The sequence below is a fragment of the Canis lupus genome, chromosome 25, assembly GCF_011100685.1.
Source record: "Canis lupus familiaris isolate Mischka breed German Shepherd chromosome 25, alternate assembly UU_Cfam_GSD_1.0, whole genome shotgun sequence".
Lineage (NCBI taxonomy): Eukaryota > Metazoa > Chordata > Mammalia > Carnivora > Canidae > Canis > Canis lupus.
In genome coordinates, this window is record NC_049246.1 from 11,121,861 (window position 1) to 11,140,594 (window position 18,734).

The window sequence follows — 18,734 nt, forward strand, 5'->3', positions numbered from 1 at the left end:
AAAAACATCTCTACATATTATTAGATGCCCTCCTCCCTGGCCCCTAAAAGGGGAGAAGCAATAAAGCCTTCAGTTGCAAATCAGTGACCTAACCAATTAAGATGTTCCTGAAAAATTGATAATCAAAAAATATTTTTTAATTAGTGAAAGATGACCCATTTACTGATTAAATCTAAAATTCATGAATTTTTGTATACCAAGTTCATAAGGAACATAAGAAAGAACAACTATAATGAAGATTTATTTTTAAATAATTATGGAATCTGTTCAGGGATACATAGTGTGTGTACATGAATATTGTAATTTATTTCTATTTAATCATCTTGTGATATATAAATCTATCCATTACAACAAGGTAATCAACATATGCTGGTTGATTTTTCATTTTAAAGACAAGACCAAAATCAAAACCTTTGAACTTATACTTTTCAAATTGAAAGAATCAAATAGCTACAATTCTAAAATAGCATCAATAAACCCAGTATTTTTCTTATAAGTATCAACAGGCTATAGTGAAACAAGGTAAAATATAAATACCCTACTCTGTACTTAATTTGAAGTGTTACCACTGAAATCAATTACAGATATTTATTCTGAGATGCTACTATGAAGGTTGTAGACTCAAATGCTGATAATGGTAATCAAAATTAAATTTATGGGATACCCAGAAAACAGGCTGGATTGAAACCTGTACAATTTTAAAATACTCATTAACAACAATTTTTGAAAGACATATAGAAGGCTATTGTTTTCATATAAATTGGGAGTTTTAAAATCATCTTCCTTTAGTGCTTCAACTGTCACATGGCCATAAACCAAAGACTAAATCATTTCAAATGATCACAAATACTATTTAGGCAAAAATTCTCATGTGTCAGTACTTTTAATGTTGTATACATCAAATTATAGTAAAAAGATGACTATAAACAACATGCAGCCCCTCTATTTTCATGAACAGCACAACAGATTACAGTAAACCAAGTTTATATTCCACCATCAAGTGTGGTTCTCCCATTAGTTCACTTTGTGACGGGTCTGAAAACAAACAAAAACAAACATATTAAAGATTCTCAAAAAAAGATAAAATCAATTATTCCACTAACATAAAAATCTAGAACAAGCAAAACTAAAAGTGACAGAAAACAGACTGGTGGCTGCCTGAGGCCAAAGGTGGGGAACTGACTACAAAGGGTTCAAGGAAGCTTTATAGGGTGATAAATACCTTGACTGGGGGGATATTACACAGTAGTACACATTTGCTAACATTCACAGAACTGTACACTTAAAATGAGTACATTCTATTGTATGTCAACTATATCTCAATACAGTTGACTGGGAAAAAAAAAAAAAAAGACAACAGATTGAAAAAGTTCTCCTTTTTCAAAATTCAAGTTTTCCAGTAAGCTTCCCAGATGACTCTAGGAAACAATTTCTAATTAAAAGATTGAGCAGTCTCTTAATCTAGTTTACAAAAACATTTTATTTCTACTTTGTGCTGTTACATACACAAACATAAATCAGAATTTGAGACCAAGAAAATCTTTAAAATCTTTACTATCTTATTTTTAGATAGCAAATAGACAAGTCTTATTTTAACTGTACAATACACATAGAATAGCTTTTTTTTTAGAATAGCTTTTTAAAATTACTGCTAATAGTAAGCTAAAGCCTTTTTCCATTTCTGCCCTCTATTCCTCAAATAGGATTAAAAAACCAATGAACCAAAATAAAAAATTAAAAAAAATAAAAAAAAACAATGAACCGTAAAATCAGTTTGTAAAAATAGCCATCCACACGTACACAGATACTCAAAAATTAAATTAAATTTTAAAAAAGTGAAAAAAGCATCCAGCAATAAATGCACTGATGTATCACACATACTGTAAGATATACATAGTATCCCAGTTGTGTTTTTTAAAAAAACAAACCACTAAGCAATGCCAAATTTCTGACTCAGTATAAAGACACACAGAAAAAAAGTTTGAAAGGAAATACAATAAATGTAAAAAGCAAGTAACTGAAGAATAAGGGAGAGAAATGGGTTTGAGGATAATCATGGAGGGCTTGAGCTTCAGCTGTCATGTTTTAAATCGTTAAACAAAGAATATATTAATTTATATAACTTTTTTTTTAATTTATATAACTTTTATATATACCTTTTAAACTCTGCTTTAAGCTCTAACTTTAATAAAGTACATGCTTATTAAATAAGTCACTTATACCAGAAAAACACACACCACATCAGCAAGGCAATGGCCTTTATGATTCTGCTCTGCCGCTACCTTCCTGTGAGACCAAGAGGGAGGACTAAGCCTCTCTCTCCATCAGTCTGTTTAACCACCTTAGAGTGAGGTAACTGGAGTAAACAGAAGATCTCTTTTAGCACTGAAAGTCTAGTTTTGATTTTACTATTGCCCTCCTCAGTCCCTTCCCTTCCTTGTAAAATGCACAGATTTTTCTTGACCAAGTACTTCCCTGATGAGAAGGAAAACCGTATCACTTCCAACTCTTAACTCAAAACCCTGTAGCCACATGGGCCTTCTTAACACACTCATGTGTGTTGGGAGACAATTCTCTATATAAGTCTTTTACAATTCTGTAAGTCTTGGATACACTGCCTGCCTTTGTTCTAGACTCTCTTTCCAAAGCTGTTTCTAAAGTGAACAGCCTAAGACCAAGATCATGACTCTTCTAGAGCACAGAACAGGAAGGCTTCTTTACTATTATAGAAGATTCAGATGTCCTGATCGGGGCGGGGGGGGGAGGGGGTGTTCCTCAAACTATATATGTGGCATCATCTGACCTTCTTCTTGCTGCTCTGTGAGAGCTAGGGTTCAGGAAACCAACAGGAAAGCTGATACTCCAGCCCCTCTACTGCTGTGGGTAATCAACTGTTCTTTGACTCTTGGAGTCGTGTCTTCTGCCGGGGTCCATAAAACCACAGCAAGCTAACCTCTTAGCTTATAGATTAAGAAAACCTCTTAGGGATGCCGGGGTGGCTCAACAGTTAAGCATCTGCCTTCAGCTCAGGGCGTGATCCTGGAGTCCCGGGATCAAGTACCACATCGGGCTTCCCTGCATGGAGCCTGCTTCTCTCTCTGCCTATGTCTCTGCCTCTCTCTCTCTCTCTGTGTGTGTGTGTGTCTTTCATGAATAAACAAATAAAATCTTCTAAAAGAAAAAAAAAAAAGTAAAGAAAACCTCTTAAAACCCCTTCAGAGTTCTTCAGCTGTCTCTCAGGTTAAACTCCCCAACATATTGCTTCTTCTGCCTAAAATATTCTTCCCTCTCCTTTTTTTTTTTTTTTTATGATAGTCACACAGAGAGAGAGAGAGAGAGAGGCAGAGACATAGGCAGAGGGAGAAGCAGGCTCCATGCACCAGGAGCCCGACGTGGGATTCGATCCCGGGTCTCCAGGATCGCGCCCTGGGCCAAAGGCAGGCGCCAAACCGCTGCGCCACCCAGGGATCCCTTCCCTCTACTTTTTTTTTTTTTTTTTAATTTTTATTTATTTATGATAGTCACAGAGAGAGAGGCGCAGAGACACAGGCAGAGGGAGAAGCAGGCTCCATGCACCGGGAGCCCGATGTGGGACTCGATCCCGGGTCTCCAGGATCACGCCCTGGGCCAAAGGCAGGCGCCAAACCTCTGCGCCACCCAGGGATCCCGTCTACTTTTAACTAATTCACACATCTTTTAGCAATCAAGTTATGTCATATTCCCAGAAGTGCCTGTCTCTCCCACTCAACAACAAACTGTATCACTCCCTTTTTATTCCTAGAATTTATCACAATTTGTAATTTTATGTTTGCTTTTATCTGTTTATCACCCCACGTAGAAAAGCTTTTTCACTGCTGTATATTCAGAGCTTGCCCAGTGCCGGACACATAATAAATACTTGACTGAGTAAATGCTTAACAAGCACCACTCATTTTCTTTACAAAAAAGCAGGAGTTGATTTTTAAATAAATGTATTTTTGTAACTAACATAAAGATAAAAATAAAGACACATGAACTATCACTTCGCTCATTTACAACGAGGTATAAGTGCAACATAAAAAGTTTAGAATTCCAGATTTTCTTGCATTGAAAAAACTCCCTCAGGGAAGATTCTCAAAGGGGAGGCTCACTAGACTTCTGTTGTGTCCATAGCTTTTCCTTACCAGACATCAGCAGCCAAGCAAAACTAATAGAATTTAATCCTGTTGGGTTTTTCTGTTTCTCCTAAACTGCTGGGGCATAATGAGCAGAAGCAATGCTAAACAGAATTCTATTTGTTTATCTTTCTCAGATCAGAAAAAATAGAGGCTGCTGCATGTATTGTTCTTACTTAAAAGTTATTTATCTCATACATAATAAAAGTATCCAAGGAATTTTATTAAAAATTACAGATTCTTCTTTTCTAGTCACTACCTATAGAATCACAAAATTTCTTCAGGGGTGGGAGCTTTTTTTTTTTTTTTTTTTTTAAGAAAACTTTTTTTTCCTAGTCATTTAAAAAAACTAGTCATATCCCACAAATATTTTGAATACTGAAACAACAACTGCTGTTTAAGCTACCCTTATATACTCTATTAGATTCACACCTTAGACTTATTCATATCTTAGACTATAACCACAGGACGTGAAATGGGAAGGACCATCCTTTACTGAGTGACTATCACCTCAGAATTCCATAACTAACTTCCACCTTTAAAATCAGTTAAACAACAGTTGTTATGATTAAATTTTGTCTTACTGCAATAAACACAAGTAAACCCAATGAGCTATAAACTCCATAAGGATGAGGATGCTGTCGGTTTTGTTTGCTTCTGTTGCCTTTTCATTATTAGGTCTCCATAAAAAGGTGCTGAATGACACTCACCATTAAGAATATCTTCAAATCCAATAGTCTCATCATTACCCCTTAAAATATCCAATGAAAGGTTTGAGCTTGGAAGAAATGGAAGACGCTGAACCTTCAGGAAAAATATGAAAGGGTAAGATTAGTGAAAACCAAGGGGGAAAAAAGAAACCAATACATAATCTAATTTCATGCTCTTTATTCTTTATTTGTAAAATTCACAAAACTAAATAAAACGATAATAACCAGTGGAAAAAAACACCAGTTCCTATTTTAGACCCAAACCAAACTTTAAAATTCCTCGAAGCTTTATTCAAAATATATAAAGACACTGAAAAGTATGGCTTTTATTAACACATAATAATCCCATCAGCTTTGTACATATTTGGGGGCTTTGCTTCTGCTCCCAGGCATACCACATCAATACATATGATGAAATGCAAAAATCTCAGAGCCTAATGTCATATCTAGTTCCTAATAAAGGTGGGATGATCAAATTCCTGAAGATATTCCAACTCAATAAGAGCATTATTCTACTTAGTAAACTGTTTACTTCACTTTGTTATGTTGTTTTGTATTGCTCATCGTAAATGCTTAAGTTATGACCATTTCAAACAGTACTGGTAACCAGAAAGAAAGACCAAAGTCACTTGTAGGGCCTTCAAAATACACAATACCATTCTTTTTTTTTTCTAATATTTCATTTATTTATTTGTGTGAGACAGAGAGAGAGGCAGAGACACAGGCAGAGGGAGAAGCAGGCTCCGTGCAGGGAGCCCAACGTGAGACTCGATCCCAGAACCTTGGGATCATGCTCTGAGCCGAAAGCAGACACTCAGCCGCTGAGCCAACCAGGTGTTCCTACACAAACCATTCTGAACTAGTAGTATCTACCTTTTTTAAGTATTAAATATATATACCACAGACTGGTATATAAGTATGTAGTGGAGCAAGCATGGGTTGTGGAGTCAGAGACCGGGAGTCAAACTGTTTTACTACTTAACAATACTATGGCTGTTTAAGTTACCTGATCTTCTCACTCTCATTTTCCTGGTCTGTGAAACAAGAGAGTATCACCTTCCTCTCAAACAAACAGGATGGTGTGGTGTGAAGTATGTATATAGTATAGTCGTTGGCATATATTTAGTATTCAATAAACTTTCATACAGCCAAACCAAATTTTCAGTTTCTGTGTTCTCTGTTAGTTGTCTAGCAATGATAATCAGAAACAACGCAGGTTATTTTGGATACTGACAAAAGAATGCTAAGAGTAATAGCTAGTCAATAACTACAGGATACTAGTATTTTAAAGTTATCATAACTTTGAAATCTAAGGATGCTGTTAGAATAATTTCCACCAAGAAAAATATCTAGACTAATAATATTTTTAATTAGTAATGGCCTATAGAGTTTAGGATGAAAAAATTTCTCCAAGTTGTCAAAAATTATATAAAATATATACATATGTATTATACACACACATATATATTTTTTTTTCCTTTAAAAAGAAAGTAAGGAGGAGTGGAAGAAACAAAAACAGAGCTTATAAGTTAAACCAGAGAGCACGGGGCCTGGTAGATACCTGGTAGGTACCTGGTAGGTACTGTGAAAGCACCCGTGATGAACAGTGATGAGCAGGCAGCTGTTACACACCCAAAAGCAAGAGCTGCAACAGCACAGGGACAAGGGAGGAGGCAGAATCCCGGGCAAGGATGTGTGAATTACACGGGATTAAAACTAGGCCTGAAATATGAGCCATATGTAGCTGGAATGTGGGGAGGAAAATAAAAGGGAAGCTAACGATTCTGTGCCAAACACATTATTTCATTTAATCTTCAGAATAACCCTAATAACCCTACACTGTTGTTACGGTTAACTCCATTTCACATTAAAAACAAACAAATGATCTGAGGCTCAGAAAGGTCTCTAACTTGTAAGTTCTTAAGATTAGTAGATGGTGGAACCAAGATTCACATCCAGGTTATTCTGACTTAAGAGCCACACATGCTCTTTTAGAGCTTGATCCTTAGAAAAAGTTCTGACATAGATTCCAGGAGGACTTAGACAATACAGTTGAGGGTATTAATAGAATTTACTGAAAAAGACACAGTAGTAGGAAGAACACGCGCAAAAGCCAAAAGGTGAGAAAAAACTCAGCCGGGATATGCAAGCAGTTTTAGGAGGCTATGAAGTATGGTGGAGAAGAAGGAGAGGTCAATTCATAAACAGCCATGTTACAGAGTTGAGTTTTAATTTGAGGGCAAAGTAAGGAGAGAGGTATGATCAAATCTGTATTTTACAAAGGTTCCTGTGGCTAGAACACGTACAATGGATCAGAGGGCAACAAAGCTCGGCATTAGTGATCTGGACGTTGCATAGTAGGTGATCAAAACCAATGTAGTAGCACTGGTGAAAACATGTAATTGACTAGATGGTGGAGGTACAGATGAGGTGCGGTGTGAGACAACCAAGGCTCATGCATGTTCCAATCTCTGCCCTTAGGAAGCAACCTATTCACACAGGATGCGGAGTATGTGAGGAATAATGAGTTACCCTGTGCTTACAAAGGTGAAATGTGAAGTGCCTGTGGAACTTCACAGTGTCCAACTGAAGAAGTCTACAGGTTTACAGCTCATGACAATTAAAACTTGGAAGTCATCAACATACAAATGATACCAAAAGTTATAGGAATAAACAGGAAATAACAGGATGAGGACTGGAAATGGGACCTACAAAACTGGTATTTCAAAGTTATGAAAAAAGCAAAAGGAACCTATACACAAACACTTGAGAATAAGGTCTCAGAAACAGGGAGATAACAGGAAAGTGTGGTATTCTAAAAGCCAAGGAAAAAAGGAGTTACTGGTGTTACACACCACAGGGAGATCAAACAAAAGGAAGGCATACATACAGATAACCACACTGTTCAGGAGCAGTTTCACTGGTGTGATGAGAGCCAGAGAACAGTGGGTTGAATGAATAGAAGGTAAAGGGGCATATAGCAAATGGAGGCAACTTTAAGACACTCAACCTGCAAAAGCACACTTGTAAAGAAGGTACAATAAAGAGACTGACACAATTTTTGTTTTAAAAGACAAAAAAAGTTAGAATGTATGTAAACACTGCTGAGTCTGTCCAAGTGCAGAGAGAGGATGAAGATATCGGTTATAGAAAGGATCCATGAAAAGATCTTACTCCCTGACATAGTGTGATATGATAGAATCTAGAGCACAGGTCGAGGACAGTTCTTAAACACCTTCAAGGACATTTCTGAAGATCTTTTCCTGAGCAACAGGTATACATAGCTATATACAAACTGCCTATATACAAACATACCACAACCTGAATATTCCTAGAGGTATTTCAATGTAACCCCCTAAAGACAGAAAAACATGAAAGTAGATACAGATAAGCTTTGGCACTAAGCTCATAATTTGAAGTTTACCACTTAAGGCCTTCTTTTTTCTCTTTAAAGTAGGAATCCAGGTCATACCCTGAAAAGGGACAAAGTAGAATAGGCTATGGAGGAGAAGAGAAGGTAAGGCTTTAGGTACTGCAGAAGACTCCTTCTAACTCATAGCAACCCACATGTGGAACATATCATAACTGACATCCATAAGCTCACCTGCTGCACTGCCTTGAATTCCATTTGTAATTTTAGTGGAGCAAACAGACCCTGGATGTTTCTTAGTGTAGAAAAATTCATTTTATCTTGGTTGAGCTGGAACTACAAAGGCAAACAATATAATTTCAAATGTTACACTCAACATTCTGCTTTCAAAACAGCACTGATACATATGTAACACAACAACACTTAAAGAATTTTAGTATACATAACTGAAATAAAAACAAAGTACTTTTATTAATTTCTTCAATAAATTTTAGAATATATATGTCTTTGTTTTATCAGGCACACAGTTGTACTTCCCCAACGTGAAATTAACACCTAAAATTGGATTTACAAAACTGCTAAATTAAGAAATGTTTTTCACATTGCAAAAGTACATTTACAAAATATTTTAGTGTTTTGGATTAAAATTACCACAAAACTGATAAAACAAAGAAAAGACATAAATAAAATGAGATCCAGAAAGCTATATACAAGTGATAAAAATAGTGAATTTCTAAATATGAAAGTATATTAATTCAAAAGACTTCATAAAAAAAATAGTCAAACTCATTATACCACCCTGTTAATTAAGCTACAATGTTTAAACTCCACTTTTTGGGATAAGAGGTTCACCAGGTGGCAGGGGGACCCAAAACTCTAATACCTGCCCAGTTTGTGGGTCTTAATAAGCTGTTTTTTCTAGAATCATACTTTTACTAAACACTAATATTACTTCTAAAAAACTTTTACTGCAATTTAATGTAATTCAGGCACAATGAATCAATTTGACCCATGAATTCTAATCATACAGTTTCCCAAAATGGGTAGTGGATAGGATTTGCAGACTGCTACAAAGGTCTGTCTGAGTTAACATTAATTATAGTAAGGTAAAGTGACTTTTGTGATCATTTTTTATTAAACTACAATCTCTTGATAAGATTTTAGGTCAGGGCGGGAGGGGGGGTTCAATCAAAAACATGAGAGATTAGTGCTCAGTTTAGACATGACCTGGGCCCATATACACTAAGTCTGAGGTAAGATACGAAACAATATGATTTTCAATTACTTAGGTTGAGTATAAAATTTTAACAAACGGTTCTTAGGGAAAATATGCAATATTTTATTATGGATATATATAATCTGAAATTCTTATTGAAGGGTTTCCTTTAAATATTGAATTATGGGATGCCTAGGTGGCTCAGCGGTTGTGCGTCTGCCTTTGGCTCAGGGTGTGATCCTGGGGTCCCAGGATCAAGTCCCACATCAGGCTCCCTGCATGGAGCCTGCTTTTCTCTCTCTCTCTCTCTCTCTCTCACTCTCTCTGTGTGTCTCTCATTAATAAATAAATAAAATCTTAAAAAATAATAATAAATAAATATTGAATTATCCTCATAAAGTTACATAAAAAATTCAATTTTATAAACTTTGATGAATATATATATCTACCTTATAATATGATGTCAAACTGGAATTATCAATCAACACATAAATTATTAACGACCACATGCAAAATTACAATTAAGCTCTGTGGTAATATACCAGAAAGCAGTCTACTATGGAGGAGGTTATATAATCTAGTTGGGAAGATATTACAACTAGACCAGGGCTTCTCAACCCTTGGCAGTACTGACACCTTGGACTACATAATTGTGGTGGTGGATGAGTACTGTCCTATATATTGTAGGACATTTAGCAGCATCGCTGGCCTCCATCCAATTAATGCCAGTACCAAAGACCCTTCTCTCCCAATACCACTTGTGACAATCAGACATTGCCAAATGTCCCCTGGAAGAGGTAAAATCATCTCTAGTTGAGAACCACTGGTATAAATAATGATGGTCATCTTCCATCACCATCACCACTACAGCTCCCAATCATGGAGAGCTACTATAAGCCAGCATATGCAAGGTATGGGCTATTACTAACTCCATTTCACAAATGAGGAAACTAAGACTTAAAGAGAGATTAAGGAACTTGCCCAAATTCACTTAGCTACTAAGTATGGTGTCAAGAATCTAAATCTAGGGCAGCCCGGGTGGCTCAGCGGTTTAATGCCACCTTCAGCCCAGGGCATGATCCTGGAGACCCAGGATCAAGTCCCACATCGGGCTCCCTGCATGGAGCCTGCTTCTCCCTCTGCCTGTGTCTCTGTCTCTGTCTCTCTCTCATTCTGTGTGTGTCTCTCATGAATAAATAAATAAAATCTTAAAAAAAAAAAAAAGAATCTAAATCTATATAGTTCAATTATACAACCCACACTACAGGACTTACAATAGATAATAAGCCACAGAATTTTGAGAGACTGCCATTGGCTGGTGAAGTGATTAAGGAGACTACAGAGAAGCAGCTGATGTAAACGGAGTCTCAAATGATTTATGCAATTTTTAAACTCTTCACCATTTGGGTCAGTCTCACTCAGATTTGTCAGTTTCTCTTTAACATGTATTGCTCAGAACTGAACCAATATTCCAAATCTAATGGCCAGGCTAATAATTGGAAAAGTGAGACTATAATCTCCCTTAATTTGAGCCCCAACTTATCAATAACAACACTGCACCATCTTCCTGAAGCAGTAAGATACCTTTTTCTTCTTGCTCTGAATGTATTTAGAAACTCTTTAAGTTGTATTTATAGCATGTACACAGGCTATACCCTCTTTGGGAGGGATCTTCTCCTACGTATAGGCTATATACTCTCTTTGGGGGTGACCCTTCCCTATCAATCTAGTTAATACTGATCTGAAACAATTCAAATGTCTGTTCCTCTACAAAGCCTTCCACTAGCCCTATGCACAGGTGGTTGCATAGGTCCTCTATAGCATTTTATAAGTACCTATCCACAGCTTGTCCTCCCATTAAATTTTCAGCCCCTCCAGGTTGTGGATTATGTCACATTTATCTGTGTACCTACTGTGCCTACCAAGAAGATATGTCCCTCAGTAACTTGGGAAATGCAGAGCTTGAGAAAGAGGTCAAGGCTAGAGATATGGACTTGGAGGTCAACAGCTAACACGGCAGAGGGCAGATATAAAAGAAAACAGGCTCATCAAATGAGGAAGTATTATGAGAGGAATGAAAAAGGAGACTGGCCTTTAGAAATGTCCATAAAGGAGGACCTGGCTAAGAGTTGTTAGAGCATGTGACTCTTAATCTCAGGGTTTTGAGTTCAAGCCCTATGCTAGGAGTGGAGTCTAGTTAAAATTAAAAGAAAAAAAAGTCCATAAAAAAGACAAAAGAAAAGTGTAGAAAAGGAGCTTTAGGGAAGCTTATAATGATAATTCAAAGCCTACTCTACAAGGATATTGAAAATAAGTCCTTGTATTCTTCACAGTCAAATGCTCAACATCAAAATTATCTTAATAAATGAAATCACATTAAGTATTACTAAAAGTATACTTCTAGGAGAGGATAAAAATAAAAACATGGGTAATGTACTTACATTTTTTTCTGATAATTCAAGAGGATGACTGGGCAAAAGTTCATTTTTCACACAAGGCAGACTGGAAAAAAAAAATTTAAAAGGGAGATTATAAACCACTCAATACCTAAAGCTCAAAATTGCATCCATCAATAGGTGTAACTATAAGGGAATGGCACAAGGAAGCTTTTAGGAACAATGACACTTCTGTATCCTGATTGGGGAAATGGTTGCAGCAATTGACATATGTATCAAAATTCATATAACTATGAATTATAACATAATGCATTATGTAACACTAAAGAAAGGTTCAAATTTACTATATATGGTAACTTTTAAAATGGACCGATTATAGATACTAGTGGTCAATTCATTAGGGTGAACCCTTCAAAAAAAAGTATTAAATGATACCCTATATCTAGAAAAAATTTAATAAAGTATGTTTAAAACTACTATTATTTGAGGACATGCTTCCTGTATTATATAGAAAAAATCTAGGGGCACCTGGATGGCTCAGTCGATTAAATGTCCAACTCTTGGTTCTGGCTCAGGTCCATGGACCTCTGCATCTGGGTATCGAGCCCCACATCAGGCTCTGCACTCAGTAAGGAGCTGACTTGAGGATACTCTCCCCCCCCATCTCCTACTCGCACATCCACCCTCTCGCTCTCATAAAATAAAAATAAATAAATAATAAATAAATCTTAAAAAAAAAATCTATGCCTCTTCTGTTCAGGTCTATACATATTCAATATACCTTTAATAAACACATGCTGAACAACAGGTTTGACATTTACTGAACAGCTACTATATAAGGTCATACATTGCTAGAACCAGACCACTGATCTTTATCACTCTAAATATATAAAGAGGACTATCCTTATTGCCAAAATAAGATTGGAGAGCTGAGAGGAACCACAGAAATCCTGCAATAATCATTTATTGAATATTATCTTTGTACAGAATATTATCCTAAAAGCAGAAAAGCAGAATCTGAAAATGGTTCTGAAAAAAAAAAAAAAGAAAATGGTTCTGTTTACAGCAATCTAAAAGTCTACCTGGGAAGAAAAAGGAGCATTTTGTTTAGAAAAAGATAAATAAATAACAAATCACCAGAACCTGACTAGCTTTACAAATTTGATTATACTATACCATAAATCAAATTATATCTCCAATTCCAAAGACTATAAACTGTATCTTTCACTAGAAAATGGAAAGACAATAATGAGGCATTATGTCTGTCCCTAGACACCAATATTAGAATGACATTTTATTAAAGTGAGACCAAAGTACTTAAAGTTACATATAAAATTCAAAAATTCAAAACAGATGTTTACAGGGGTAGGCACTACCCTTATCTGATTAAGCAGAAAAGCCACTTGCCAAGAAGAAGTACCAGAAATTGAGACCTCAATATATAGAAACATGGAGGAAACCAAGGAAGGGGTACAACTGGTACTGAAGCTAGAAAAGTAAAGTAACAGTAGCTAACACTTACTGAGAGCTTTTCAATGTCAGGTACTATTTATTGTAAGTATTTTTCGTGTATTAACTCACTTATTTCTCAAAATAAGATTTACACTATTAACAGCTCCATTTCACAGATACAGACATTGAGACGTAGAGGAATTAAGTAACCTGACCAAAGTCATATATCTAGTAAAAGCAGAGCCAGGATCAAAACCCAGGCAGCCTACTCCTGAGTGTGCTCTTAACTGCTGCGTTCTACTGTCTCCCAGAGAGTTACTCCAGTAGTCAATAAGATAAGGAAACAAATGGCTCTCCAAGTTAGCAGTAGTAAAAAGAAGCCTACCAAATCATGCTACTAGCTAACACCTCCTAGAAGGATGTCCTATTCCTGGAACCCCACTACTGCTAAGACATATCTTCCATTATAGAAAATATCCACTCCCATCCTCCCTCAGTCTAAGGTATGTTACTTGCTGTGTCCCAAATTAAATATATATTTATGGCCTATCAAAACATTTTTTAAATATTGTGAAAAAGAATTCACAGAAATATTTTATTATAACCAACTCAAAGTCACAATTCTCCCATATACCCTTTTCGAAGAAGATCATGCTGTTCAAAAGGTCCACTTGCTGAAAGTTCAGTAACTGGAATACTGTCCTTCAGCTGAGATCCAAGTCCTCTGGCATTCTACAACACAAATAAAAACACTATTAAATACTAAACACACTAAACACACTAAACATCTATATAAAAAACACTGTTTAAACATTAGACAAAAAAATAAAGCCGTCTCTGCCCTCAAAGAGCCCACAGTCTAGACAATTATGATGAGCCTTAGCATTATGATAGACTAATTATACATGGTACACTAAATAATATCAAATTTGGGAGTAGGAAGCATTCCTGAGTCGATCGCTGAATATTGTCATGTTGAAAGGCAATCCAAGAAAAAAAAACACGGTTAAAGGTACAAAGATATAAATGAACAAGCTACAAGTAGTTTGACATGACCAGCTAACTAGAGGTCTCAGTGAGGCAAAGGAAAGGTTGGCAAAATGAAAAAAACAAAAAGGCTTAAAATGCAAAGAAATTCAGGTTTTATTCTGAGACTGATAGCCTCTGAAGGTTATGGCATGATCAGATTTACTTTCATTGGAAAGATCCCTCCCTTTAGGTTGTAATGATTAGCACAAAATGAAAAAAGTTGAAGACACAATCCTGGGGAATACTATCCCTTAAGGAAGAATAAGGAAATGGGATTAAGAATGAACAGAACAGCTAGAAGAATATGGGAAAGAAGCTTAAAAAAAAAAAAAAAAAAAAGGACATTCAGAAAGTATTTGGTTTCTATAACAAGGTACTCCCTATGATGATTAATCATCATAGCAGAACAAAAACAAAGACTCACAGTATATCTGGCACTAGTGTATTATCACCCTACACATCTCTACTATAAAACATTTAATTACCAAATATTTATTAAACATCTACTATGCTGGTAGATGCTGAAGACACACATCTACCTCTCAGGGTTTAGTCTAATGAAGATAAATAAGCAAATAAAATGCAATAAATGTTACAACAGATTAAAACACAAAAGCTAATTTGTAATCATTTGTTCAAGTACAATATCCCTTAATTCTGCAGAAAAACATAAAGTTTGGTAGTTTGGTATCCACCCTTACACTACTCTTGAGGAAACTATTCTGAGAAACCAACACTTAAATTGATTTCTTGGGATCCCTGGGTGGCACAGCGGTTTAGCGCCTGCCTTTGGCCCAGGGCGCGATCCTGGAGACCTGGGATTGAATCCCACGTCGGGCTCCCGGTGCATGGAGCCTGCTTCTCCCTCTGCCTGTGTCTCTGCCTCTCTCTCTCTCTCTCTCTCTCTGTGTGTGCCTATCATAAATAAATAAATAAATAAATAAATAAATAAATAAATAAATTGATTTCTTAATATATCTGTATTTTATTAGGTCAGGTACTTTTCAGGGTTTCTTTTAATCTTTAATCTTTTCAGGGTTTCTTCAATCTACCACTACTTCAGGATCTCACACCTAGATAACTTTTACAGCACTTGACTCGGTCTTGCTGTGTCTAGACTTTTCAGGGTTTAATCTTTTCAGGGTTTCTTCAATCTACCACTCTACTTCGGGATCTCACACCTAGATAACTTTTACAGCACTTGACTGGGTCTTGCTGTGTCTAGACTTTTCCATTTTACAATTTTGCATATCAAGGTTTTCCTAAAACATATAATCTCCCTCACCAAACTGTTAAAAAACCATTTACGGACTCATCAATGTCTTGAAAAATAAAGTCCAACGTCATTAACCTGAAACTCAAGAACCTACAAAACAGGTTCCCCTACACAGAAGTCAAGGTTGATCCAGAAAAGAATCTGGAATCTAGGGTGGCCTGCTTCTAACCTACCATACGACTATGATCAAGGCATACAATCTCTCTGGCCCCCTTTACTCATCCTTCCAGGTACCTGAACTCTTTCCAGGTCTAGAGTTACAGGACTGTACCTTTCCAAATGCATCTCCTAGTACTTCCCCACATCAACATTCTCCTCCTCCCAGACTGCTTTATTATAAAGTAACAGAAAAAAAGTTTCTTCTATGCACAAAGAAAAGGAGAATTCTGATTTCTGGGCTTCACCGTTATTTCTCCTAATTTCCTTCTGTAAAATGTCAGGATTGGTACCTGATGCTTCTATTAAACCAGCAGAGGAAAACAAATCTCTGAAAAGTTTTAAGTCTCGCTAGTTAGACCTCAGTGCTTATAAAACCTCTTCCCAAAAATCAGCACTACCACCTCTAGAGGCTTTCTAGAGTTAGATGGCCTCATATCAGAGTCAGGGGCCACGGCCGTTCAGGAGTCTTTCCCAAGCATCACAACTTTTAAGTTAAAAAGAGAGAAAGGGGGAGGGAGGGATGCACTTAAAAACACTGACAAACAGGGAGTAGCATCTGATTTTCCCCCTCTCCAACTTCTGGCATACTACAAGTTCCCCCAAAATGTGTGTAAACGTGGGAGTTAAAAAGGCGGCTTTACAGTCGGATTTGTTAGCAAAGCAGTTCCGAGGTCAGGGGTGAGTGAGGAGTTCGAGGGTTCGAGGGCTCTGGGCCCCCGAGGTTCGCAACCTCCTGCGAAGGACAGCCAGCAGCGCCGCACCTCAGAACAACGCTGCGCTTTCGCCTTTGTCCTGGCCAGCTCGGTGCCACCTACGGGGAAGCGGGTAGCGGCGTGCTGCGGAGCTTGGGGATCAGACGGCGCAAATCGAGAGAGACAAGTGAAGGGAACGAAGCCCAAGCGCTAGTCGCGGGAGCCGCGCCGGGCAGCCCTGCTCGGGCCACAAGCCACGAAACCCCCTAACCCCGTGACTCGACAGATCATGGCGCCCGAGGCCGACCTCATCCTCCCGCCGCCGCCGCTACCCCGGGACGAGCTAGGGGTAGGCGGTCCATTCCTCCCGGGCCAGGGTCCCGAGCCCGCCCGGAACACGGGTCGCCCAGGGTCTCTCACTCACCATCTTCACTTGCTCTGTGAACAGCCGCTCGGCCCTATTACCGTCAGCCGGCCCCGCCGCTCACTTCCGTTTCCGGGGTTGCCCCCCCACATCCGCCGGAAGTGCGTCCGTCCGGGCGAGGAAGGAAGGAGGGCGCGGGGCGCGGGGAGGGAGCCGCGCGGGGCCGGAGCTCCCACGCCTCGAGTCCCGAGGGACCGGGGGCCAAGGGCGCAGTAAGGGTGTGGGCTGGAAGGAGGTTGGGGTCGGGACGAGACGTGCCGGAGGGGAGGGAGGACGCCGACCTCCGCCTGATTAATAACAAACATCTGCCGTTGGTACCGTATTTGAAGGTGTGCCATGTGCTTTGGTGGGTGTATCCCGTTATTTACTACAAAACCTCCTTGAGGTAGATACTGCATTTTTCGTGAGGGTAAACGAAGCATACTTCACAGTCTCTCAGCTAGTAAGGCAGAAGTAGAGCACGAAGCTCTGCCAGTTTATTTTTTTAAATAAATATGTCGAAGGCCTGCTATGTCCAGAGCCCTGTGCCCAGGCTAAGAATGCAGCAATGACAGGCCGATGTGGTTCCTGGGCTGGAGGAGCAGTGGAGCTGTTGCGGTGGGGAGGAGGGGGGCATGGAATGGAGGACAGGTGATAATTACCCACGCATATTGGGCTCTTGTGTACAGCAACACAATCCTAAGTGCTTTACGTGAACTATCCTTTAATCCCTTCGATCATCTTATGAAGTAGGTACTACTGTTGTCTCAATTTTACGGTCAGGCAGCAAGACAAAAGAGGTTAAATATGCCCAAGACCCCATAATTCATTGTCCACATTATACTGTGTTGCCTTCCAAATAAAATGTGATAAAATGGACTCGTTTTCACCATATAATGGAGGTAACTTAAGGAATCCTTGGGCTGATAGTGAAAGCATAGACTGAGGTCATTTGAGATAGAATATATGAAAGAAGATTACTGGCAAATTTGCTTAGGTAAAAAAAAAAAGTGGGAAAGGAGGTCTGTGTGGCTAAAGTTAAGTAAGATAGAGAGTGGGAGATAACGCTGTAAGTTGATGGAGGCAAGTTTATTATGGAGGCCCCTTACCCAATTAAGGATGACGGTTTACCTTAAAAAGTCATTGAAGGATTTCTAAGGAGGGAGGTGATAAGGTCAGACATGTTATGTGTATCTACAGCCATGGTCCTACAACCTTAAAGTTTCAGGAGAGTCCAAATTTTGAATATTTTGCACTGCTATCCTTATCTTCTCTGGCTCTTCCATATTCACCTTGAGATTTGAGTTTGCATGCTTCATTTGCATTTTTCCTTTCACTCAGTTCCACCTAAGGAGAAATTTTAAAACTGCAACTCTTAGAAAGAAATCACTTTGATGTTGATTCCTTACAGTTTAGTCATTAAATTTTTGTTGATCATTTGATTCTAGAGCTAAAGAGAAGAAAAGGCAGGTTCCCTATGCTTGAGATGCTTTTCTTTTCCTGGGGGGATAGACGTGGTAAATGCTTATTAGAGAAAGGAGTTGGATCAGGAAATGGTTGGGAACGGGGGGAAAAGAGGCTTTTGAAGAAGAGGAAATGTGGAAAGGCAGAGATTTGCAAAAAGGGCATGTTGTAATATGAACAATGAATATTTCCTTGTGGTTGAAGTTCTGGGGGGGTAGGTGGAACGAGATGAAATGAGATTGGAGAAATTGCTTGGGGGTAAAACAAAGGGGGCCCGTAAGGTGTACTGAGGTTTGAGGCTTTTTTTTTTTTTTTAAGAAAATAGGCAATAATGGAATTATTTTCAAAAACACTTGACATTAAAAAAAATTTTATTCTGGTGGCAGCATGAATAATATTACTGGAATTGGGAG

The 18,734-nt window shown here is 38.1% G+C and overlaps 1 protein-coding gene across 1 annotated transcript; it reads right to left on the reverse strand.

Moving 5' to 3' along the window:
• Positions 1 to 225: 225 nt before the first annotated feature.
• Positions 226 to 17,033, reverse strand: LOC477325 (proteasome maturation protein). Its single transcript, XM_038573379.1, has 6 exons — positions 16,879 to 17,033; positions 13,933 to 14,030; positions 11,892 to 11,952; positions 8,469 to 8,570; positions 4,865 to 4,958; positions 226 to 1,035 (listed from the first exon to the last, which is right to left on the reverse strand). The coding sequence occupies exons 1-6, from the start codon at positions 16,879 to 16,881 to the stop codon at positions 968 to 970; spliced, it is 426 nt and encodes a 141-aa protein (XP_038429307.1). The 5' UTR covers positions 16,882 to 17,033; the 3' UTR covers positions 226 to 967.
• Between the last annotated feature and the right edge of the window lie 1,701 nt (positions 17,034 to 18,734).

Excerpts from the sequence above, each read along its gene's own strand:
- LOC477325 (XM_038573379.1), bottom strand. Across the intron at positions 4,959-8,468 it reads AATTCAAGGCAGTGCAGCAG|GTTCAGCGTCTTCCATTTCT; the intron begins GTGAGCTTATGG and ends TTTTTCCTGAAG. Across the intron at positions 1,036-4,864 it reads ATTTGAAGATATTCTTAATG|ACCCGTCACAAAGTGAACTA; the intron begins GTGAGTGTCATT and ends GTTTGTTTTCAG.